This window comes from Coregonus lavaretus (assembly GCF_964263955.1).
Source record: "Coregonus lavaretus genome assembly, chromosome: 4".
NCBI lineage: Eukaryota > Metazoa > Chordata > Actinopteri > Salmoniformes > Salmonidae > Coregonus > Coregonus lavaretus.
The window spans coordinates 43,439,069-43,458,892 of NC_139991.1; the positions used below are offsets into that span (position 1 = coordinate 43,439,069).

The following is a 19,824-nucleotide window of genomic DNA, read 5'->3' on the forward strand; positions in this document are numbered from 1 at the left end:
GTAATTTCCATTCTCCATGTCCATACAGTATACAGTATATTGCGTTAGTTTTTATTTGCAAGACGTTGATTTCTGATAAGAAATACATTTGTTTGCAAGTTATTTTTCTATCAAGAATAGTTGATCCCTAAGACACGTTATTCTGAAATGATTGATATGTGCATTTCCCCCAGCGTTTGACACAAAGTATCAGAGCTGCACTATGTTTGACTTGATGGCAATCACAGTCACATATAGAGAACAAATCTGCTTCATATGACAACACATTGAGGGACATGAATAAACATCAGATCAGCTCTCAACAAACTGTACATTAACATATTCTCCTCATTAATGCAATTTAACAGTGGTCATAATACAATATCAGTGCTTTAATATTTTTGAATGTATTGTCTATTACACTGGCTATTTCACGTTTGCACAAATGCATGTAATGTCAAATAGTTAATTCTCATATAAATATGAACAGATAACCGAGCAACATTTTGTCACCCTCATCAAGCTAGACTATTGCAAGCCCCATTCTTTTTCACTATTTGATATGCTATTTTCTGGTATGATATAGACTTGATTCAGTTTGTGATAAAAAAGTGTAAAATAATATATATATAGCATTTCATCAAAACGATAATTCAATTCTTCATATATGATAAAGAGAAAACATAGTTTTCTAAAAATAAATATGACAATAGAGCAATACGTAAAATGTAAGTACATGGCCATTAACAAATTACTAATTGTGTTAGAATGATGTTTCAGTAAACCTGGGAATCATACATTAGAACCTTAATTTTTAAAAAGCATGTTTACATTCTAAACAATAGCTGAATGTTGTTTTGGTGGACCATGTCAAAAGCAAAACAAAACAGTTGTTTAAATGTCCTTTGAAATTGTCTCCACATTCACAGAATATAAATATTTACAGAAAACGTTAATGAACAATGTACTTTTTTGCAATAATAACTATCATTTGCATAATCATTTGAAGGTGAACACCACAGAGGAAGTACACATCCTATTACTTGGTATTATGTACATGTATGTGTGCTGTGTGTTTAGAAGGAGAACTGGGGTGAGCCAGCCGTCGGAACAGTGACTCAAGACATAGAGATTGGCAGATGCATCTCAGGTTTGATGATGATAACTATTATTATCTGTGCCTACGAAATTCCCTCAAATCATATCTCCACATCGCTAATTTCATTCTCTACAATAGGTAGGCTACTGCAGCTGGTACTGTAGAGTTATACTGTGTATGTACTGTACATGTTCTTTATGTGCTGTTGAATAAAAATGTATGTAGAAAAAAAGCCGTTGGTTACATGCTTTGCAACGGCAGGATGTAATGCCACATAATATACACTAGTAATGTCGATATGTTTCAGACAACATGGTTACCAATAGAGCACAGACACTACTCATTTATCTCAGAGGAAATAAGAGGCTAATAAATGTACCTTGTGAATGGTATAGGGCAACATTATAGTGAGGTGAATCAAAGAGATTGTATAACTGCTTAATATTTGTTCTTTCTTTTTGTGTATGGTACAATGTGTTTGGTGGTAACCTTCAGAACATCTGAAACTAATGGTAAACGGTAAACAAGACATTTAGTGCCTCAGGTTCCTGGCCTATATCCATTTGTCCAGTTGATAGTCTTGGTAACAGGGTGTTCGGTCTGTGCTCTGGCTCTAAATGGATCTCAGGACAGAATGGTCATTAAATATGTCTCTGGAAAAAATTACATGTTATTTAGGTTCCTTTTTGTCAGTTCAATTTGTCTATGCTTAGTCACTGGGTTGAGTGTGAAAGGATAAGGAAGAAAACAACCCGTCTGGTGGTGGAGGACAGGGCTTTCTACTTCATACCTCTACGAAGCATCTGGTTAGCTGCAATAAGCATTACGCTGATGATGAATGCAAAGGCGAAGGCACAAATCAGGCTCTTCCGCACACATGTGTGCTTCTGTTGTGTTGGGCTGGCTGTGAAGATAGAGCGAGAGAGAACGTCAGAGAGAGAAAACGACAGAGACATATATATACAGTGAGGGAAAAAAGTATTTGATCCCCTGCTGATTTTGTACGTTTGTCCACTGACAAAGAAATGATCAGTCTATAATTTTAATGGTAGGTTTATTTGAACAGTGAGAGACAGAATAAATAAATAAAAATCCAGAAAAAAGCATGTAAAAAATGTTATACATTTATTGCATTTTAATGAGGGAAATAAGTATTTGACCCCTCTGCAAAACATTACTTAGTACTTGGTGGCAAAACCCTTGTTGGCAATCACAGAGGTCAGACGTTTCTTGTAGTTGGCCACCAGGTTTGCACACATCTCAGGAGGGATTTTGTCCCACTCCTCTTTGCAGATCTTCTCCAAGTCATTAAGGTTTCGAGGCTGATGTTTGGCAACTCGAACCTTCAGCTCCCTCTACAGATTTTCTATGGAATTAAGGTCTGGAGACTGGCTAGGCCACTCCAGGATCTTAATGTGCTTCTTCTTGAGCCACTCCTTTGTTGCCTTGGCCGTGTGTTTTGGGTCATTGTCATGCTGGAATACACATCCACGACCCATTTTCAATGCCCTGGCTGAGGGAAGGAGGTTCTCACCCAAGATTTGACGGTACATGGCCCCATCCATCGTCCCTTTTGATGCAGTGAAGTTGTCCTGTCTCCTTAGCAGAAAAACACCCCCAAAGCATAATGTTTCCACCTCCATGTTTGACGGTGGGGATGGTGTTCTTGGGGTTATAGGCAGCATTCCTCCTCCTCCAAACACGGCGAGTTGAGTTGATGCCAAAGAGCTCCATTTTGGTCTCATCTGACCACAACACTTTCACCCAGTTCTCCTCTGAATAATTCAGATGTTCATTGGCAAACTTCAGACGGGCCTGTATATGTGCTTTCTTGAGCAGGGAGACCTTGAGGGCGCTGCAGGATTTCAGTCCTTCACGGCGTAGTGTGTTACCAATTGTTTTCTTGGTGACAATGGTCCCAGCTGCCTTGAGATCATTGACAAGATCCTCCCGTGAAGTTCTGGGCTGATTCCTCACCGTTCTCATGATCATTGCAACTCCATGAGGTGAGATATTGCATGGAGCCCCAGGCTGAGGGAGATTGACAGTTATTTTGTGTTTCTTCCATTTGCGAATAATCGCAACAACTGTTGTCACCTTCTCACCAATCTGCTTGGAGATGGTCTTGTAGCCCATTCCAGCCTTGTGTAGGTCTACAATCTTGTCCCTGACATCCTTGGAGAGCTCTTTGGTCTTGGCCATGGTGGTGATTTTTGGATCTGATTGATTGATTGCTTCTGTGGACAGGTGTCTTTTATACTGGTAACAAACTGAGATTAGGAGCTCTCCCTTTAGGAGTGTGCTCCTAATCTCAACTCGTTACCTGTATAAAAGACACCTGGAAGCCAAAAATCTTTCTGATTGAGAGGGGGTCAAATACTTATTTCCCTCATTAAAATGCAAATCAATTTATAACATTTTTGACATGAGTTTTACTGGATTGTTTTGTTGTTATTCTGTCTCTCACTGTTCAAATAAACCTACCATTAAAATTATAGACTGATCATTTCTTTGTCAGTGGGCAAATGTACAAAATCAGCAGGGGATCAAATACTTTTTTCCCTCACTGTATACAGTGGGGGAAAAAAGTATTTAGTCAGCCACCAATTGTGCAAGTTCTCCCACTTAAAAAGATGAGAGAGGCCTGTAATTTTCATCATAGGTACACGTCAACTATGACAGACAAATTGAGAAATGTTTTCTCCAGAAAATCACATTGTAGGATTTTTAATGAATTTATTTGCAAATTATGGTGGAAAATAAGTATTTGGTCACCTACAAACAAGCAAGATTTCTGGCTCTCACAGACCTGTAACTTCTTCTTTAAGAGGCTCCTCTGTCCTCCACTCGTTACCTGTATTAATGGCACCTGTTTGAACTTGTTATCAGTATAAAAGACACCTGTCCACAACCTCAAACAGTCACACTCCAAACTCCACTATGGCCAAGACCAAAGAGCTGTCAAAGGACACAATAAACAAAATTGTAGACCTGCACCAGGCTGGGAAGACTGCATCTGCAATAGGTAAGCAGCTTGGTTTGAAGAAATCAACTGTGGGAGCAATTATTAGGAAATGGAAGACATACAAGACCACTGATAATCTCCCTCGATCTTGGGCTCCACGCAAGATCTCACCCCGTGGGGTCAAAATGATCACAAGAATGGTGAGCAAAAATCCCAGAACCACACGGGGGGACCTAGTGAATTACCTGCAGAGAGCTGGGACCAAAGTAACAAAGCCTACCATCAGTAACACACTACGCCGCCAGGGACTCAAATCCTGCAGTGCCAGACGTGTCCCCCTGCTTAAGCCAGTACATGTCCAGGCCCGTCTGAAGTTTGCTAGAGTGCATTTGGATGATCCAGAAGAGGATTGGGAGAATGTCATATGGTCAGATGAAACCAAAATAGAACTTTTTGGTAAAAACTCAACTCGTCGTGTTTGGAGGACAAAGAATGCTGAGTTGCATCCAAAGAACACCATACCTACTGTGAAGCATGGGGGTGGAAACATCATGCTTTGGGGCTGTTTTTCTGCAAAGGGACCAGGATGACTGATCCGTGTAATATCAAGGCGGTGACCCGCTCCTGCAGGTTCATGCTCTACAACATTCGGAGAGTACGACCCTGCCTTACACAGGAAGCGGCACAGGTCCTAATCCAGGCACTTGTCATCTCCCGTCTGGATTACTGCAACTCGCTGTTGGCTGGCCTCCCTGCCTGTGCCATTAAACCCCTACAACTCATCCAGAACGCCGCAGCCCGTCTGGTGTTCAACCTTCCCAAGTTCTCTCACATCACCCCCCTCCTCCGCACACTCCACTGGCTTCCAGTTGAAGCTCGCATCCGTTACAAGACCATGGTGCTTGCCTATGGAGCAGTGAGGGGAACGGCACCTCTGTACCTTCGGGCTCTGATCAGTCCCTACACCCAAACGAGGGCATTGCGTTCATCCACCTCTGGCCTGCTGGCTCCCCTTCCTCTGCGGAAGCATAGTTCCCGCTCAGCCCAGTCAAAACTGTTCGCTGCTCTGGCACCCCAATGGTGGAACAAGCTCCCTCACGACGCCAGGACAGCGGAGTCACTCACCACCTTCCGGAGACATTTGAAACCCCACCTCTTTAAGGAATACCTGGGATAGGATAAAGTAATCCTTCTACCCCCCCAAAAAAAAAATTGTAAAGTGGTTATCCCACTGGCTATAGGGTGAATGCACCAATTTGTGAGTCGCTCTGGATAAGAGCGTCTGCTAAATGACGTAAATGTGCCCTTGAGCAAGGCACTTAACCCTAATTGCTCCTGTAAGTCGCTCTGGATAAGAGCGTCTGCTAAATGACTAAAATGTAAATGTAATGTAAATGTGTAAAGGAAAGAATGAATGGGGCCATGTATCGTGAGATTTTGAGTGAAAACCTCCTTCCATCAGCAAGGGCATTGAAGATGAAACGTGGCTGGGTCTTTCAGCATGACAATGATCCCAAACACACCGCCCGGGCAACGAAGGAGTGGCTTCGTAAGAAGCATTTCAAGGTCCTGGAGTGGCCTAGCCAATCTCCAGATCTCAACCCCATAGAAAATCTTTGGAGGGAGTTGAAAGTCCGTGTTGCCCAAAGACAGCCCCAAAACATCACTGCTCTAGAGGAGATCTGCATGGAGGAATGGGCCAAAATACCAGCAACAGTGTGTGAAAACCTTGTGAAGACTTACAGAAAACGTTTGACCTGTGTCATTGCCAACAAAGGGTATATAACAAAGTATTGAGAAACTTCTGTTATTGACCAAATACTTATTTTCCACCATAATTTGCTAATTAATTAATAAAAAATCCTACAATGTGATTTTCTGGAGAAAAAAAATTCTCATTTTGTCTGTCATAGTTGACATGTACCTATGATGAAAATTACAGGCCTCTCTCATCTTTTTAAGTGGGAGAACTTGCACAATTGGTGGTGTAGTGTATGGAGAATTATGACTTTGCTAATGTTTTCAAGTGGAACCTGAGAGGATGTTTATTCAGTTTCAGAGGGAGACGTTTTAGAGTGACACCTCATAGAACAGAGAAGTCTGTTTGTTGGAGATAGGTGATTGGACAGTAGAGGGAGCCACCCATATTTTGGGAAAGATTATAAGTACTGGGTTTGAACAAAGAACATTAGAGCAGACATATTATTTTCGGACACTGCTCTCCGGATGCTATAGACATCTGTAAACTTATGCTGAAATCTTGTGATATGAATAAAACGTATGATCAAAGCTCAGTATAAGCGACTCCTTTGTTACAGCATAATTAGCAACATTAACTCGACACTACAAATGGCGACGAGTGATGAGGCGGTTTACGTCTCTACAGTGTTTCATTCATGAGCAACGAAGTGACTCTCGCTCAAGACGCCGGCTTATAAGGTGAGATTTCTCACGGTCTTGTGTGTGATTTCGTTCGTCTGCTTTTGGGTGTGTGCTGCTGTTGCTTTTATTGCTGCGAACGAGGGGTCTGGCCTAACCATTCTAAATTTGTTTGCACTGGTAAACAGCGCAAAAAGGGGGGAGTGTCTATAGAGATATTTTGCTTGAATAAGAGTTCAAGAACAATCGATTGAGAGGAATAAGGCCTAGGCATATGTATGTAACTTAGAACCGCTGTGAATCAACGGAAACCCTCATGGAGGTGATCTCTAGGATGGGCCAAAAATCCTAATAACGCGTTAGGTGAAGTTAGGTAAGCCCAAGGGGCTTGAGGCTGTGGTATATTGTGATTGTATGTCACCGCTCAGCTGGTGGTTGACGAATCATTTGATTGATGTGACCGCTCATTACAATTCCGGAGGGACCTCGTGGTAGCATAAATTTAGCAAACAAAATAATTTTACGACACGGCGGAGGGAGAAATGCTAAACGTGGCCTGCTAATAATGCTTCATGCTACATGCTAATGCTAAATGCTAATGCTAATTTATTCATGCTACATGCCAAGTTTGATGCGGGTTATGTTCGATATTTTTTCCTTGGTGGTCCATTGGAATGGGTCGAGCCACCAATATCGTGTTTAGATAGTTTGGGTTTGGTGCCTGATGTTTTGTGAGCTCTGTTAAGTGTTATTGTTTGTCTATAAGGGTAAAGGAGAGGAAGGATAGCGGGACTGCTAACGTTCTGTTGTCTGGAGTGAAGAGAGCTGAGAGAGAGCCCCTTCCACTGTGAAATCGTAGTGATGAATGTACTGCGCATGCGTGTGATTTTATGTCTCTAGAGTGACGTAGGGGTAAATAGGTCACTCCTCTGCTACACTGTGCTGTGGGGAGGCGCAGACAAACGAAGGAACAAAAGACATAGAGATTTAGAGTCTAATGGTGTATTCTGGTTGTTACATCGGCTGTTGTTTGAAGATGAAACTGTTTTCTTGAGACCTATTGAATTGATAAATTAGAGATATGTTGACGGATTAAAATAAATAAAATAAAATGTTATTGAGTTACTTATAATATTCCTGAGTTAAGTTTTTGCTTATTTCTTAGCGCGAATGTGACTAGAGGAATATTGAATGGTTGAAATAACTCAGTGACTGCATAAACTACTAAATTCTTGTCTGTTTGTTTGTTCTTTTGTGATATGAGAGACGATAAGAGGAACGAGAGGAGAGAGAGAGAGAGAGCGGAAGTGCTGACGTGTACATCACGTGACAGGGTGTGACGCGACAGAGTCTGCTGCACCGGATCTCGTTAGAAATCAGGCTAGCGCTGTTTTGTTTACAAAAACCTTCCCCTACAGGATATTTGATGTTATGACAATTTGACAAGGACTTGGCAAAAGACTGATCAATTGATGAAAATAAAAATTGCGTATTGGAGTTTTTGTGCATGAGTGGGTTTGATTAGAGTTGTGTTGGGAATCGAGTACTGACATTATTCTGTAAAATTAAGATAATTGGGTGCTTATTAAGCAATGGGGTTTATGAGTACTGTAGTGTTGCTGGATTATAGGTATTTTCATTTTGGATTGCTCTGAAGTTGTCTACTTTCCTGTACTTTCCTGATTGGATGTGGTAAGATTGCCACTAATCAATAATTTGGTAAAATAAAATAAAAATAAATGTTTTTGATTATTCATAAATTTATTGATTAGTTGTTTAATTGGAAGGAAGAAAAAATAATAATTATTTTTGAATATTCATAATTTTATTGATTAATTTTTAATTATTTAGATTTTTAAAAAAGTTTTATTTTAGTTTATATTAATAATTAAAGGGAGGACACTATAAGCTATATATTCTAAAATATAAAATAATTTACAATAAAGGAATATAAAATAGTTGTTACAAGGGGGAAAAAGGACATAAGAACTATGAAAGTAATTACACCTGTTGATATAGTTGAAAATAGTAAACATTGCAATACCATTAACTAAAGGTTATCTGGAAAAGGGAATAAAAGTTGGCTTGACATTGAACAACCATAGTCAGTGGAAGGGACTCTTAACCCTGACGTCATCAACATAATGAAAGTGCTTCTGTCAATTCATAAAGCAGATCAAAAGAAAGGGAAAAAAGGGGTGATGGATGTTTGAAGAAGAAGAATACAAGATATTTCAGTTCTGATGAAAGCAAAGATGAAGACAAAGATAAAGAGTGGGAGAGTAAAGGTGCTTCATATTCAAGAGGATTTTATCCAACAATGATTAGCAAAGAAGAAATAGAAAGAGATATAGACTGAAGTGTATTATGCCTGGATAAGGGGAATAATTTAGAAGAGACAACGAGAACTGGAACAACAACTCAAGAAGCTGAAGATACAGAAGAGAAGAAAAAACTGCTAAGAAAAGGATCCCAAGAATTTGAGAAAAAAATATACATTGAGGCCAAGGAAAGAGGGCACTAGTAAGAAAATGATGCCGGTGATCATTCGAGGTCAAAACTTAGAATATAAGCCTTTGCAAAGTACCGATATGTCAGATATACTTGAGAAGCTGCCTACTCTTCAAGATGGAGCCTATCCTTGGATTTCAAAATTGGAAGAAATTACAGTGGGAACACAGTCTGCTATAGGAGACATTAAGAGACTTTTGGCTAATCTCCTGGGGATTCCAGGTATGGAAGACATTTTTCAGAGAGCGGGACTCAATAGATATGTGGGGACTGCAGTGAACGACCCTGAATTGTTGGCTGCAAGTAGGAATCGTCTGTGGAGAGCATTGAAAGATACATTTCCAACAAATGTGCATCCTGATAACATTCTGATTGATCCACTAGGACAACAAGAAAATCCGAGAGCCTATGTGTCAAGAGTCCATCAAGTGTGGAGAAATATTACTGGAAATGATCCAGATGTGAGTCAAATTGAGCAGTCAATTTTGAGAGCTAAATTGCAGATGGGACTGCCCTCACCAGTAAGGAGTAAACTGGCAGAGGTGGTTGGACTTGGAAGCATGACAAAAGGCATCTATACAGATCATATAGCCCATCAAGTGGATTTGTACAGAAAAAATGAACACAACCAGAAAGAACAGGACCAAGAAACTCTCAGAAAACTCAATCAAATACAGCTGGGGGAGAAGAAGAAGGAGAAGAAAAGCTTTGGTTATGAAGGATCAGAGTGAACCAAATCAACAATCACTGCTACAGCTTCAACTGAACAAGGTCAAATGCAATTGTACCAGCCACAACTAGAGGTAAAAGTTGTTATCATATCCATAGATAGTTTCTGGAAAGAGGGAATTTCAGAGGAAGATACAGGAGCAAGTGAAGATCATCTGGAGGACAGGTGAACCCTTAAAGGAGCAAGGATTCTAGAGTGCCTAGAAGATCCGAAGGGGGGTGTCAGCTGGTAGCACCAATTAGGGAAGATATCCAACAATTGAAGTGAAAACAAAGGACTATGAGAAGGGATAGCGGAGCTGCTTTCACCTGTGTTCGGCCTGAAGATGCTACACATCTCCCTATGTCCAATCAACTCATTAGGACAATCAGATTCGAGGGAGTAAAACAGCTGATTCCTCTTACGGAACCAATTGAGCTCTGCTATAAAAATCAAAAAATTACAATACCCATACTGGTATCAGAACATATAGCTATTGCATTGTTGAGAAGAGATGCTTTGTGTAAGTTAAACTGTACAATAAGATGTACACCAGACGGCTGCCTGGTAGAATATTTTTTAAAGGAGGCTAAGGTTTGGAGAAAGATTTATAAAAGAGTATGGTTTTTGGGAATCATATTTGCTTGAAACGACAATCTGTCTGAAAAATAATGTTAAAAGGGGTGACTGTTATTCTTGGTTACATTCCTACACCAAGAGGGGAAGAGATTTCAAACTAGGCTAAAAGATGTTCAATCGTTTGCCAAGTCTGTGTGTAAAGAAGTCAGAAGCAGGTGGGGACTTCCTGATCACATATTCTAATATTAGTGGTAAAGGCTTTTGTGAATAAATCAGTGAAATGGGTTTTTGAAAAAGTTAGGAGAAAAGTCAGATTAAAAAGTTAAGAGAACTAGGGTTGAAGGAACTCTAGGACAGTTAGCTAAGTTTCAATGTTAGTTAGTAGTACGAGAGAGAGAACTAGTGTTATAGATGCATTGAAGAATATAAGGGATGCATTTGGTAGATCTGAAGGAGCTGGATGGTCAGCGAAGACTTGGTTGCAAGATCAGTTAGGCCCAGTGGGAGCAGTGATGGTTCAGATTTTAGTAGCAGCTCTGATAGCATTGTGTGTGATGTTTTGCTTTTGTACTTTGTTACTGACCTTTGCGAAAGCTATGATATTGAGATGGGTTGGAGTTGTGATGCCTGGAGACAACACTCAGATGCCGTTGTTGACTGTTCCTGATCTGGGTGAAGATGGACAAGTGGGACTGGATGGAGTATTGATGGATAAATATCCATTTTGATTATTTGATCATTTTTCAAATGTTTTTCAATATTAGTGTGATTTTAGTATTTTGTTATGAATCAAAGGGGGGAAATAGAATAATGTGATTCATTTTATATATCATTTTTATATTCTTAGTTGATATTGATGTTTTAATTTGAATGTGTTGTTTTGCAAAAGATACTGTTTGGTCTTTTTTTTCTTCCAGAAGCATATGGGGGAATATGTAGAGATTGAAATACTCAAACAAGGACAATATGAAGGGACTGGAGGAAATGGAACAAGGAAGGTGTGGAAAGGTTCCGATTCCATCATCGAAGATGCATTGGAAGTCGACACTGCTGAGGAAATGAAGTGTAGTGGACTACATTCCAGTGTCTGCAATGAAATATAGACATATTTGCATGTGTAATACATAATTTGTGTCCTATTCTTAGGTATTAATTTTTGTAGAATGATATTTGATGTTATTGGATACATGTGGGGATCTCAGATGTTTTTGTTTATTTCGTGGAAGCTTAGGGACATGGAGTCTAGGCAGGGATAGAGATAATCCACAGTAGGGTTCGATGGGTCGACCAGCCTGAGAGTGGACATTTTGGATAGTATTTTGTTTGCTGGGGCTTTCATGTGTATTTAATGGCATTATAGTTTCAAATGCATTGATAAAGATTTATGAATTGATCTGGAGTACTTAAGTGGTTGCCTGGGGCAGAGGGGCCGTGAGAGAATTTTACTGTCTTGATTGATGGATGGATATTTGGAAAGAAGGCTGCCAGACAGGTTTTTCGCTCTCACACTCCATAAAGATTTGTTCATAATTCATAGTAATGTATGCACACTCCATAAAGATTTGTTATATTTCATAGAAAGGTATTTACACTCAATAGAAAAATGTTTTTGGTTTATTGTTAAAGATACTCAATAAGATAAATTGTTACTTGTCATAATCCTATTCTTTTTGTTTTCGAGACTTTTAGTTAGTCTCGAAGGGGGGAAATATGTAGTGTATGGAGAATTATGACTTTGCTAATGTTTTCAAGTGGAACCTGAGAGGATGTTTATTCAGTTTCAGAGGGAAACGTTTTAGAGTGACACCTCATAGAACAGAGAAGTCTGTTTGTTGGAGACAGGTGATTGGACAGTAGAGGGAGCCACCCATATTTTGGGAAAGATTATAAGTACTGGGTTTGAACAAAGAACATTAGAGCAGACATATTATTTTCGGACACTGCTCTCCGGATGCTATAGACATCTGTAAACTTATGCTGAAATCTTGTGATATGAATAAAACTTATGATCAAAGCTCAGTATAAGCGGACTCCTTTGTTACAGCATAATTAGCAACATTAACTCGACACTACAGTGGCTGACTAAATACTTTCTCCCCCCACTGTATATATACAGTATATATACAGTTGAAGTCAGAAGTTTACATACACTTAGGTTGGAGTCATTAAAACTCTTTTTTCAACCACTCCACAAATTTCTTGTTAACAAACTATAGTTTTGGCAAGTCGGTTAGGACATTTACTTTGTGCATGACACAAGTAATTTTTCCAACAATTGTTTACAGACAGATTATTTCACTTATAATTCACTGTATCACAATTCCAGTGGGTCAGAAGTTTACATACATTAAGTTGACTGTGCCTTTAAACAGCTTGGAAAATTCCAGAAAATGATGTCATGGCTTTAGAAGCTTCTGATAGGCTAATTGACATCATTTGAGTCAATTGGAGGTGTACCTGTGGATGTATTTCAAGGCCTACCTTCAAACTCAGTGCCTCTTTGCTTGAAATCAGCCAAGACCTCAGAAAAAATATTGTAGACCTCCATAAGTCTGGTTCATCCTTGGGAGCAATTTCCAAACGCCTGAAGGTACCACGTTCATCTGTACAAACAATAGTACGCAAGTATAAACACCATTGGACAACGCAGCCGTCATACCGCTCAGGAAGGAGATGCGTTCTGTCTCCTAGAGATGACCGTACTTTGATGCGAAAAGTGCAAATCAATCCCAGAACAACAGCAAAGGACCTTGTGAAGATGCTGGAGGAAACAGGTACAAAGTATCTATATCCACAGTAAAACGAGTCCTATATCGACATAACCTGACAGGCCGCTCAGCAAGGAAGAAGCCACTGCTCCAAAACCGCCATAAAAAAGCCAGACTACGGTTTGCAACTGCACATAGGGACAAAGATCGTACTTGTTGGAGAAATGTCCTCTGGTCTGATGAAACAAAAATAGAACTGTTTGGCCATAATGGCCATCGTTATGTTTGGAGGAAAAAGGGGGCACTTGCAAGCCAAAGAACACCATCCCAACCGTGAAGCACGGGGGTGGCAGCATCATGCTGTGGGGGTGCTTTGCTGCAGGAGGGACTGGTGTACTTCATAAAATAGATGGCATCATGAGGAAGGAAAATTATGTGGATATATTGAAGTAACATCTCAAGACATCAGTCAGGAAGTTAAAGCTTGGTCGCAAATGGGTCTTCCAAATTGACATTGACCCCAAGCATACTTCTAAAGTTTTGGGAAAATGGCATAAGGACAACAAAGTCAAGGTATTGGAGTGGCCATCACAAAGCCCTGACCTCAATCCTATAGAACATTCGTGGGCAGAACTGAAAAAGCGTGTGCAAGCAAGGAGGCCTACAAACCTGACTCCGTTACACCAGCTCTGTCAGGAGGAATGGGCCAAAATTCACCCAACTTATTGTAGGAAGCTTGTGGAAGGCTACCCGAAATGTTTGACCCAAGTTAAACAATGTAAAGGCAATGCTACCAGATACTAATTGACTGTATGTAAACTTCTGACACACTGGGAATGTGATGAAAGAAATAAAAGCTGAAATAAATAATTATCTCTACTATTATTCTGACATATCACATTCTTCAAATAAAGTGGTGATCCTAACTGACCTACGACAGGGAATTTTTACTAGGATTAAATGTCAAGAATTGTGAAAAACTGAGTTTAAATATATTTGGCTAAGGTGTATGTAAACTTCCGACTTCAACTATATATATATATATATATATATATATATATATATAGAGAGAGAGAGAGAGAGAGAGAGAGAGAGAGAGAGAGAGAGAGAGAGAGAGAGAGAGAGAGAGAGAGGAGAGATGCCATCAAAACCATAATATCTCAGCAAAACGATAAATTTGCTTATTTAACAAGTGTTGAAATTCATGTTGTATAATTACACAAAATCGGAATAGTTCCATGCCTGATATTAGTGTACATTCCTTTTGTTGTTGTAAGTGCTCTTTTTAATGTCGCACACTTACTTCTCCTTCTGTTTTCCCCCTCAAACATCCCCTGCCCCCCTTACCTCTTCCCTGTCTACTGTACCCATGTGGAAGAGGTAGGTTACTGAAAAATTGTCCCATGAAAATCATAATCAATCCTATATGTTAAAAAACTTATGAGTTTCAATGGTCACTGACAGTGTATTATAATGGTCTCCCACCAACATATTGGGATATTCATGTATTTCAGTCATTTATTAACTTTTTATCTGTTGAGTTGTGAGTGCTTTACATTTTAGCAGACGCTCTTATCCAGAGCGACTTACAGGAGCAATTAGGGTTAAGTGCCTTGCTCAAGGGCACATCGACAGATTTTTCACCTAGTTGGCTCGGGGATTAGAACCAGCAACCTTTCGGTTACTGGCACAACGCTCTTAACCACTAAGCTACCTGCTTGCTGTAGTGCTACCTAACCACTGTACTTTCTACTGTAGGCTACATGTCATCATTGGGCAAGCATGGCTACTCCTGTCCCCTTTTGTTGTTCATTGGTACTTTGCAGGGGATTTTTTGTGTATAAGGGCAGCACAGCATTTGTTTATGGAAGTTTTTCCTGTCATTATCAGGTATGTCATGTGTTTTTGTTTGTTAAGATCATTTAGATGATATTTTACTGTTAGTAGTTTGCAAGTTCACATCACATACTGTACATAATGCCTGACTGTCACTGAGAAAGTCGTCTAGCCTAGGTCAACAGGCTATACTGTACATTGCATTTACCTTATATTGTACTGTTATGTGAAACGAGATTATTGTTATTTTTCCCTGTCTACTGTACCCATGTGGAAGAGAGGAGTTTGGTGTTTTAGGGCAACACAGCATTTGTTTCTGGAAGTTTTTCCTGTCATTATCAGAGAATAAAAGATCAAAACCAACCCTGATCCTTTGGTCATACACTATATGTACAAAAGTATGTGGACACCCCTTCAAATTAGTGGATTCGGCAGGTGTATAGAATCGAGCACACAGCCATGCAATCTCCATCGACAAACATTGGCAGTAGAATGGCCTTACTGAAGAGTTCAGTGACTTTCAACGTGGCACCATCATAGGATGCCACCTTTCCAACAAGTCATTTCGTCAAATTTCTGCTCTGCAGGGGCTGCCCCGGTCAACTGTGAGTGCTGTTATTGTGAAGTGGAAACGTCTAGGAGCAACAACGGCTCAACCGTGAAGTGGTTGGCCACTCAAGCTCACAGAACGGGACCACCGAGTGCTGAAGAGCGTAAAAATCGTCTGTCCTCGGTTGCAACACTCACTACTGAGTTTCAAACTGCCACTGGAAGCAACGTCAGCACAATAACTATTCGTCAGGAGCTTCATGAAATGGGTTTCCATGGCCAAGCAGCCGCACACAAGCCTAAGATCACCATGCGCAATGCCAACCGTCGGCTGGAGTGGTGTAAAGCTCGCCGACATTGGACACTGGAGCAGTGGAAACGCGTTCTCTGGAGTGATGAATCACTCTTCACCATCTGGCAGTCCGATGGACAAATCTGGGTTTGGCGGATGCCAGGAGAACGCTACCTGCCCCAATGCATAGTGCCAACTGTCAAGTTTGGTGGAGGAGGAATAATGATCTGTGCTTCCAACTTTGTGGCAACAGTTTGAGGAAGGCCCTTTCTTGTTTCAGCATGACAATGCCCATGTGCTCAAAGCGAGGTCCATACAGAAACGGTTTCTTGAGATTGGTGTGGAATAACTTGACTAGCCTGCACAGAGCCCTGACCTCAACCCCATCGAACACCTTTGGGATGAATTGGAACGCCGACTGCGAGCTAGGCCTAATCGCCCGACATCAGTGCCCGACCTCGCTAATGCTCTTGTGGCTGAATGGAAGCAAGTCCCCGCAGCAATGTTCCAACATCTAGTGGATAGCCTTCCCAGAATAGTGGAGGCTGTTATAGCAGCAAAGGGGGGACAAACTCCATATTAATGCCCATAATTCTGGAATGAGATGTTCGACGAGCAGGTGTCCACATACTTCTGGTCATGTAGTATTTGTAAGCGGATCAAAACATAACGCAGAGGCAATCTACACCAGTCACACTTGGTGCCGTGTCCATTCGGATCTACAAGATCATCCCTTGCATGATTGCCGGGTTGCTCCATCACCACCGGACTCCCCTAATCTCTCCGCTAGTCGGCCGTCTGCGCTCCACTGTATGTGCGAGTCTATGCACGGGATGTACAGCGCATTTAGGCACGAGACAGAGACATTCACTACTTTGTTTGGTGTTTACTACCACATTTTGTTTATGAAAGTTATTGATCTACAGTGTCAGAGATATTTTATCACGGCAGATATGAGTTTTTCTCAAGCTTTCAATGTGTTTTTGCATGTGAACATGCATACTGAATATTTCATTTCTGATCTGCAAACAGTATTGGGTATTTTGCTTTATTCCATTTACTCTATTGATAGCCTATGCTTTTTTATTTTCTGATCTTTGCATACGAAAGACATAATCTCCATCATGCACTATTCCAGTGACACTTACAACTGAGCCCTGATAGTCAGAACGCATCAGTTGGATATGGGAGAGGTCGTCCAGTTGTTCCATCTGGGTATGGGAGAGGTCATCCAGTTGTTCCATCTGGGTATGGGAGAGGTCGTCCAGTTGTTACATCTGGGTATGGGAGAGGTCATCCAGCTGTTCCATCTGGGTATGGGAGAGGTCATCCAGTTGTTCCATCTGGGTATGGGAGAGGTCATCCAGTTGTTACATCTGGGTATGGGAGAGGTCATCCAGCTGTTACATCTGGGTATGGGAGAGGTCATCCAGCTGTTACATCTGGGTATGGGAGAGGTCATCCAGCTGTTACATCTGGGTATGGGAGAGGTCGTCCAGCTGTTACATCTGGGTATGGGAGAGGTCGTCCAGTTGTTACATCTGGGTATGGGAGAGGTCGTCCAGTTGTTACATCTGGGTATGGGAGAGGTCATCCAGCTGTTACATCTGGGTATGGGAGAGGTAGACTAGTAGCTCCATATGAGGTGGATCATGACGACGCAGTTAACCAGTTATTGTTAGATTCCCCAGTTGGTCCAGCTGCTAGGTCCACTCCACATACACACAAAGCCTTTCACCCTGCTAACCAGGTCATTACTACACCGTATGATTTCTGACCTAGCCAAACAGATTGGTGAGTCTATCACTGCAGGTATCCAGACCATGCACCAGCCTAGTGATAATCAGCCCCAGCCTTCCAGTCACAGTCACCAGTCACAGTTTGATGTATCAAAGATTAATGTGATTGTCCAGTCAGACATAAAACCACCAACTTTCTTCAGAGGTGACCACACAGATCAGTTCTCCATCCATGAGTGGGAAGAGATGCGCAGAGTGAATTGTGCTGAAGGTGAGATGTTTAATGTCATACAGAGTAGACTCACTGGTAAAGCACGCGATGTGGTAAAGGTGTCACTAGACAGTTGAGCTCTGACAAGAAACCCACTGCTCTGTTTGACATCCTGAAGAGAGATTTCAGTGAACTGACATTCTCCAGTTTGCCTGTGGCAGACATCTACAGCACCAAACCGAAAGCTGGTGAGAATACGATTGGATTACTGAATCCGTTTGAATAAGGCCATTGATGTTGCTGATGAGTGTCTGCGCAGATGGGGTAGAAATGTTGATGACTCCAGTGCTGACCTTGTTATGATGTTCATCTCCCACTGGTCAGACCCCAAGCTCGCCCCGTCTTTCCAGTTTAAGCCTGCCGAGGAGTGGACCGTATCAGAGGTCCAGGGATGGTTGAATGGCCATCAGAGGGATCTGAGGAGAGGCCAAGCTCAATACGCAGTGCCTCTGTCAGCATGTTGTCAGAGCCCAGCAGCAGTCAGCCAGCCCATTCTCCAGCCCATTCTCCATCACAGTGAGCCACGTCAACACTCTGAGGTATTCAGCCAGTCTCAGCCCTCCTTCAATACTCCAGCTCCACCACCGGCCCCTCCAATCAGTCTCACTACAGAGGAACTAGGCATTCGCCATGTGGTTGGCATGTTGGACCGAGTCCTCTCACTGTCCACCGCTTCTCTGTCACACTAGCCAAGTCCCTCACGCCAGGTCCAGTCAAGTCCCTCACACCAGGTCCAGTCAAGTCCCTCCCGCCAAGTCCAGTCAAGTCCCTCACACCAGGTCCAGTCAAGTCCCTCACGTCAAGTCCAGTCAAGTCCCTCATGCCAAGTCCAGCCAAGTCCCCCATACAAAGTTTGTGGCTCCACTGAGCATACGACCTATGCACACTGCAGGCTACACAGGCTGTGTCACTCCTGTCTCAGGCCTGGCCATTTCAAGAGAGACTGCCCAAAAGCATCTCAGCCTCCCATGACGTCAGCGCTCCCCTCCGAAATCAACCCCTTTTTAAACTAGCCAGCCCATGTAGTGCGAAAGCATGGGCAAAGATAAAGTGATCCTCATAGGTGAGCCAGACCTGCAGTCCATCTATGTAAATAGCTGTATGCTACTGTCAGACGACCAGAACTACATTTTTGTCGGATCACAGAGACTAGAAGGGGCTAGTGAGCTGTTTTATGCCCCAGTACTAATACATTGAATGGAATGTTGGACTCAGGCTCTATGTCATGCATAATCAGTGAAGAGGGAGAGTCGAAACTGAAAGCTGCTGGTGTTCTTCCCTTTTCTCAGCTAGCCCTCAACAATGTGGTTCTCGTCGGTTGTGGTGGTCTGACTACGAAGCCCAAATGTATATAGGACCTGGAAATCGAAGTTTACGAATCAAAGTTCACAGTGCCAATCCTGGTTGTCCCTGGCCAATGAGATGAGTTTATCATGTGGTCCTCTGTAGCTCAGCTGGTAGAGCACGGCGCTTGTAACGCCAAGGTAGTGGGTTCGATCCCCGGGACCACCCATACACAAAAAAAAAAAAACATGTATGCACGCATGACTGTAAGTCGCTTTGGATAAAAGCGTCTGCTAAATGGCATATTATTATTATTTTTATTATCAAACGTAATCAAGTCTGTCAAGAAGAACTGAGAAGCCATCTCCTACAATTACATTGACTCCAAGTGTGAGCAGTCGCATCCACCTCTCTGACGACTGCCCTTTCAGGCTTCCCTACCGCCGCGTCCTTCCTGCACACTTTCACAAGCTGAGAGAAGTGTTGAGTGAAATGGAGGAGAAACAACTCATCACCAAGTCAGTACGCCTCGACACTGGTCATGGTCTGGAAAAACAATGGGGACCTGGGGATCTGCACTGACTTCCGCTGGCTCAACACAAGGACCATCAAAGACGCTCACCCGCTGCCACATCAAACTGACTGCCTGGCTGCCCGCCTATTTTAGCACCATGGACCTCACATCAGGGTTTTACACAACATCCCTCTCCATGAGACTGACCAAAAATACACAGCCTTTACGTCACCCCTGGGTGTGTACGAGTACAATAGGCTTCCACAAGGTCTGTGCAACAGTCAGGCGTCCTTCATGAGAATGAGGATTTTTGGTGACCTTAACTTTTCCAGCCTTCTGTGCTACCTGGATGATCTGCCCGTCTTTGCTCCTTCCAAGAAAGAGTCTCTGAGACTCCTTGAAGTCGTGTT

General features: G+C 41.9%; 1 protein-coding gene across 1 annotated transcript in view; it reads right to left on the reverse strand.

The window, feature by feature from the left end:
- Positions 1-1,538: 1,538 nt before the first annotated feature.
- Positions 1,539-19,824, reverse strand: part of LOC311127737 (calcium-binding protein 7-like) — a 38,572-nt gene continuing 20,286 nt past the window's right edge. Inside the window, exon 5 of the mRNA XM_084159605.1 lies at positions 1,539-1,982. Within this exon, the coding sequence (XP_084015731.1) occupies positions 1,858-1,982 (125 nt within the window). The 3' untranslated portion in view covers positions 1,539-1,857. The remainder of the gene's footprint in view (positions 1,983-19,824) is intronic.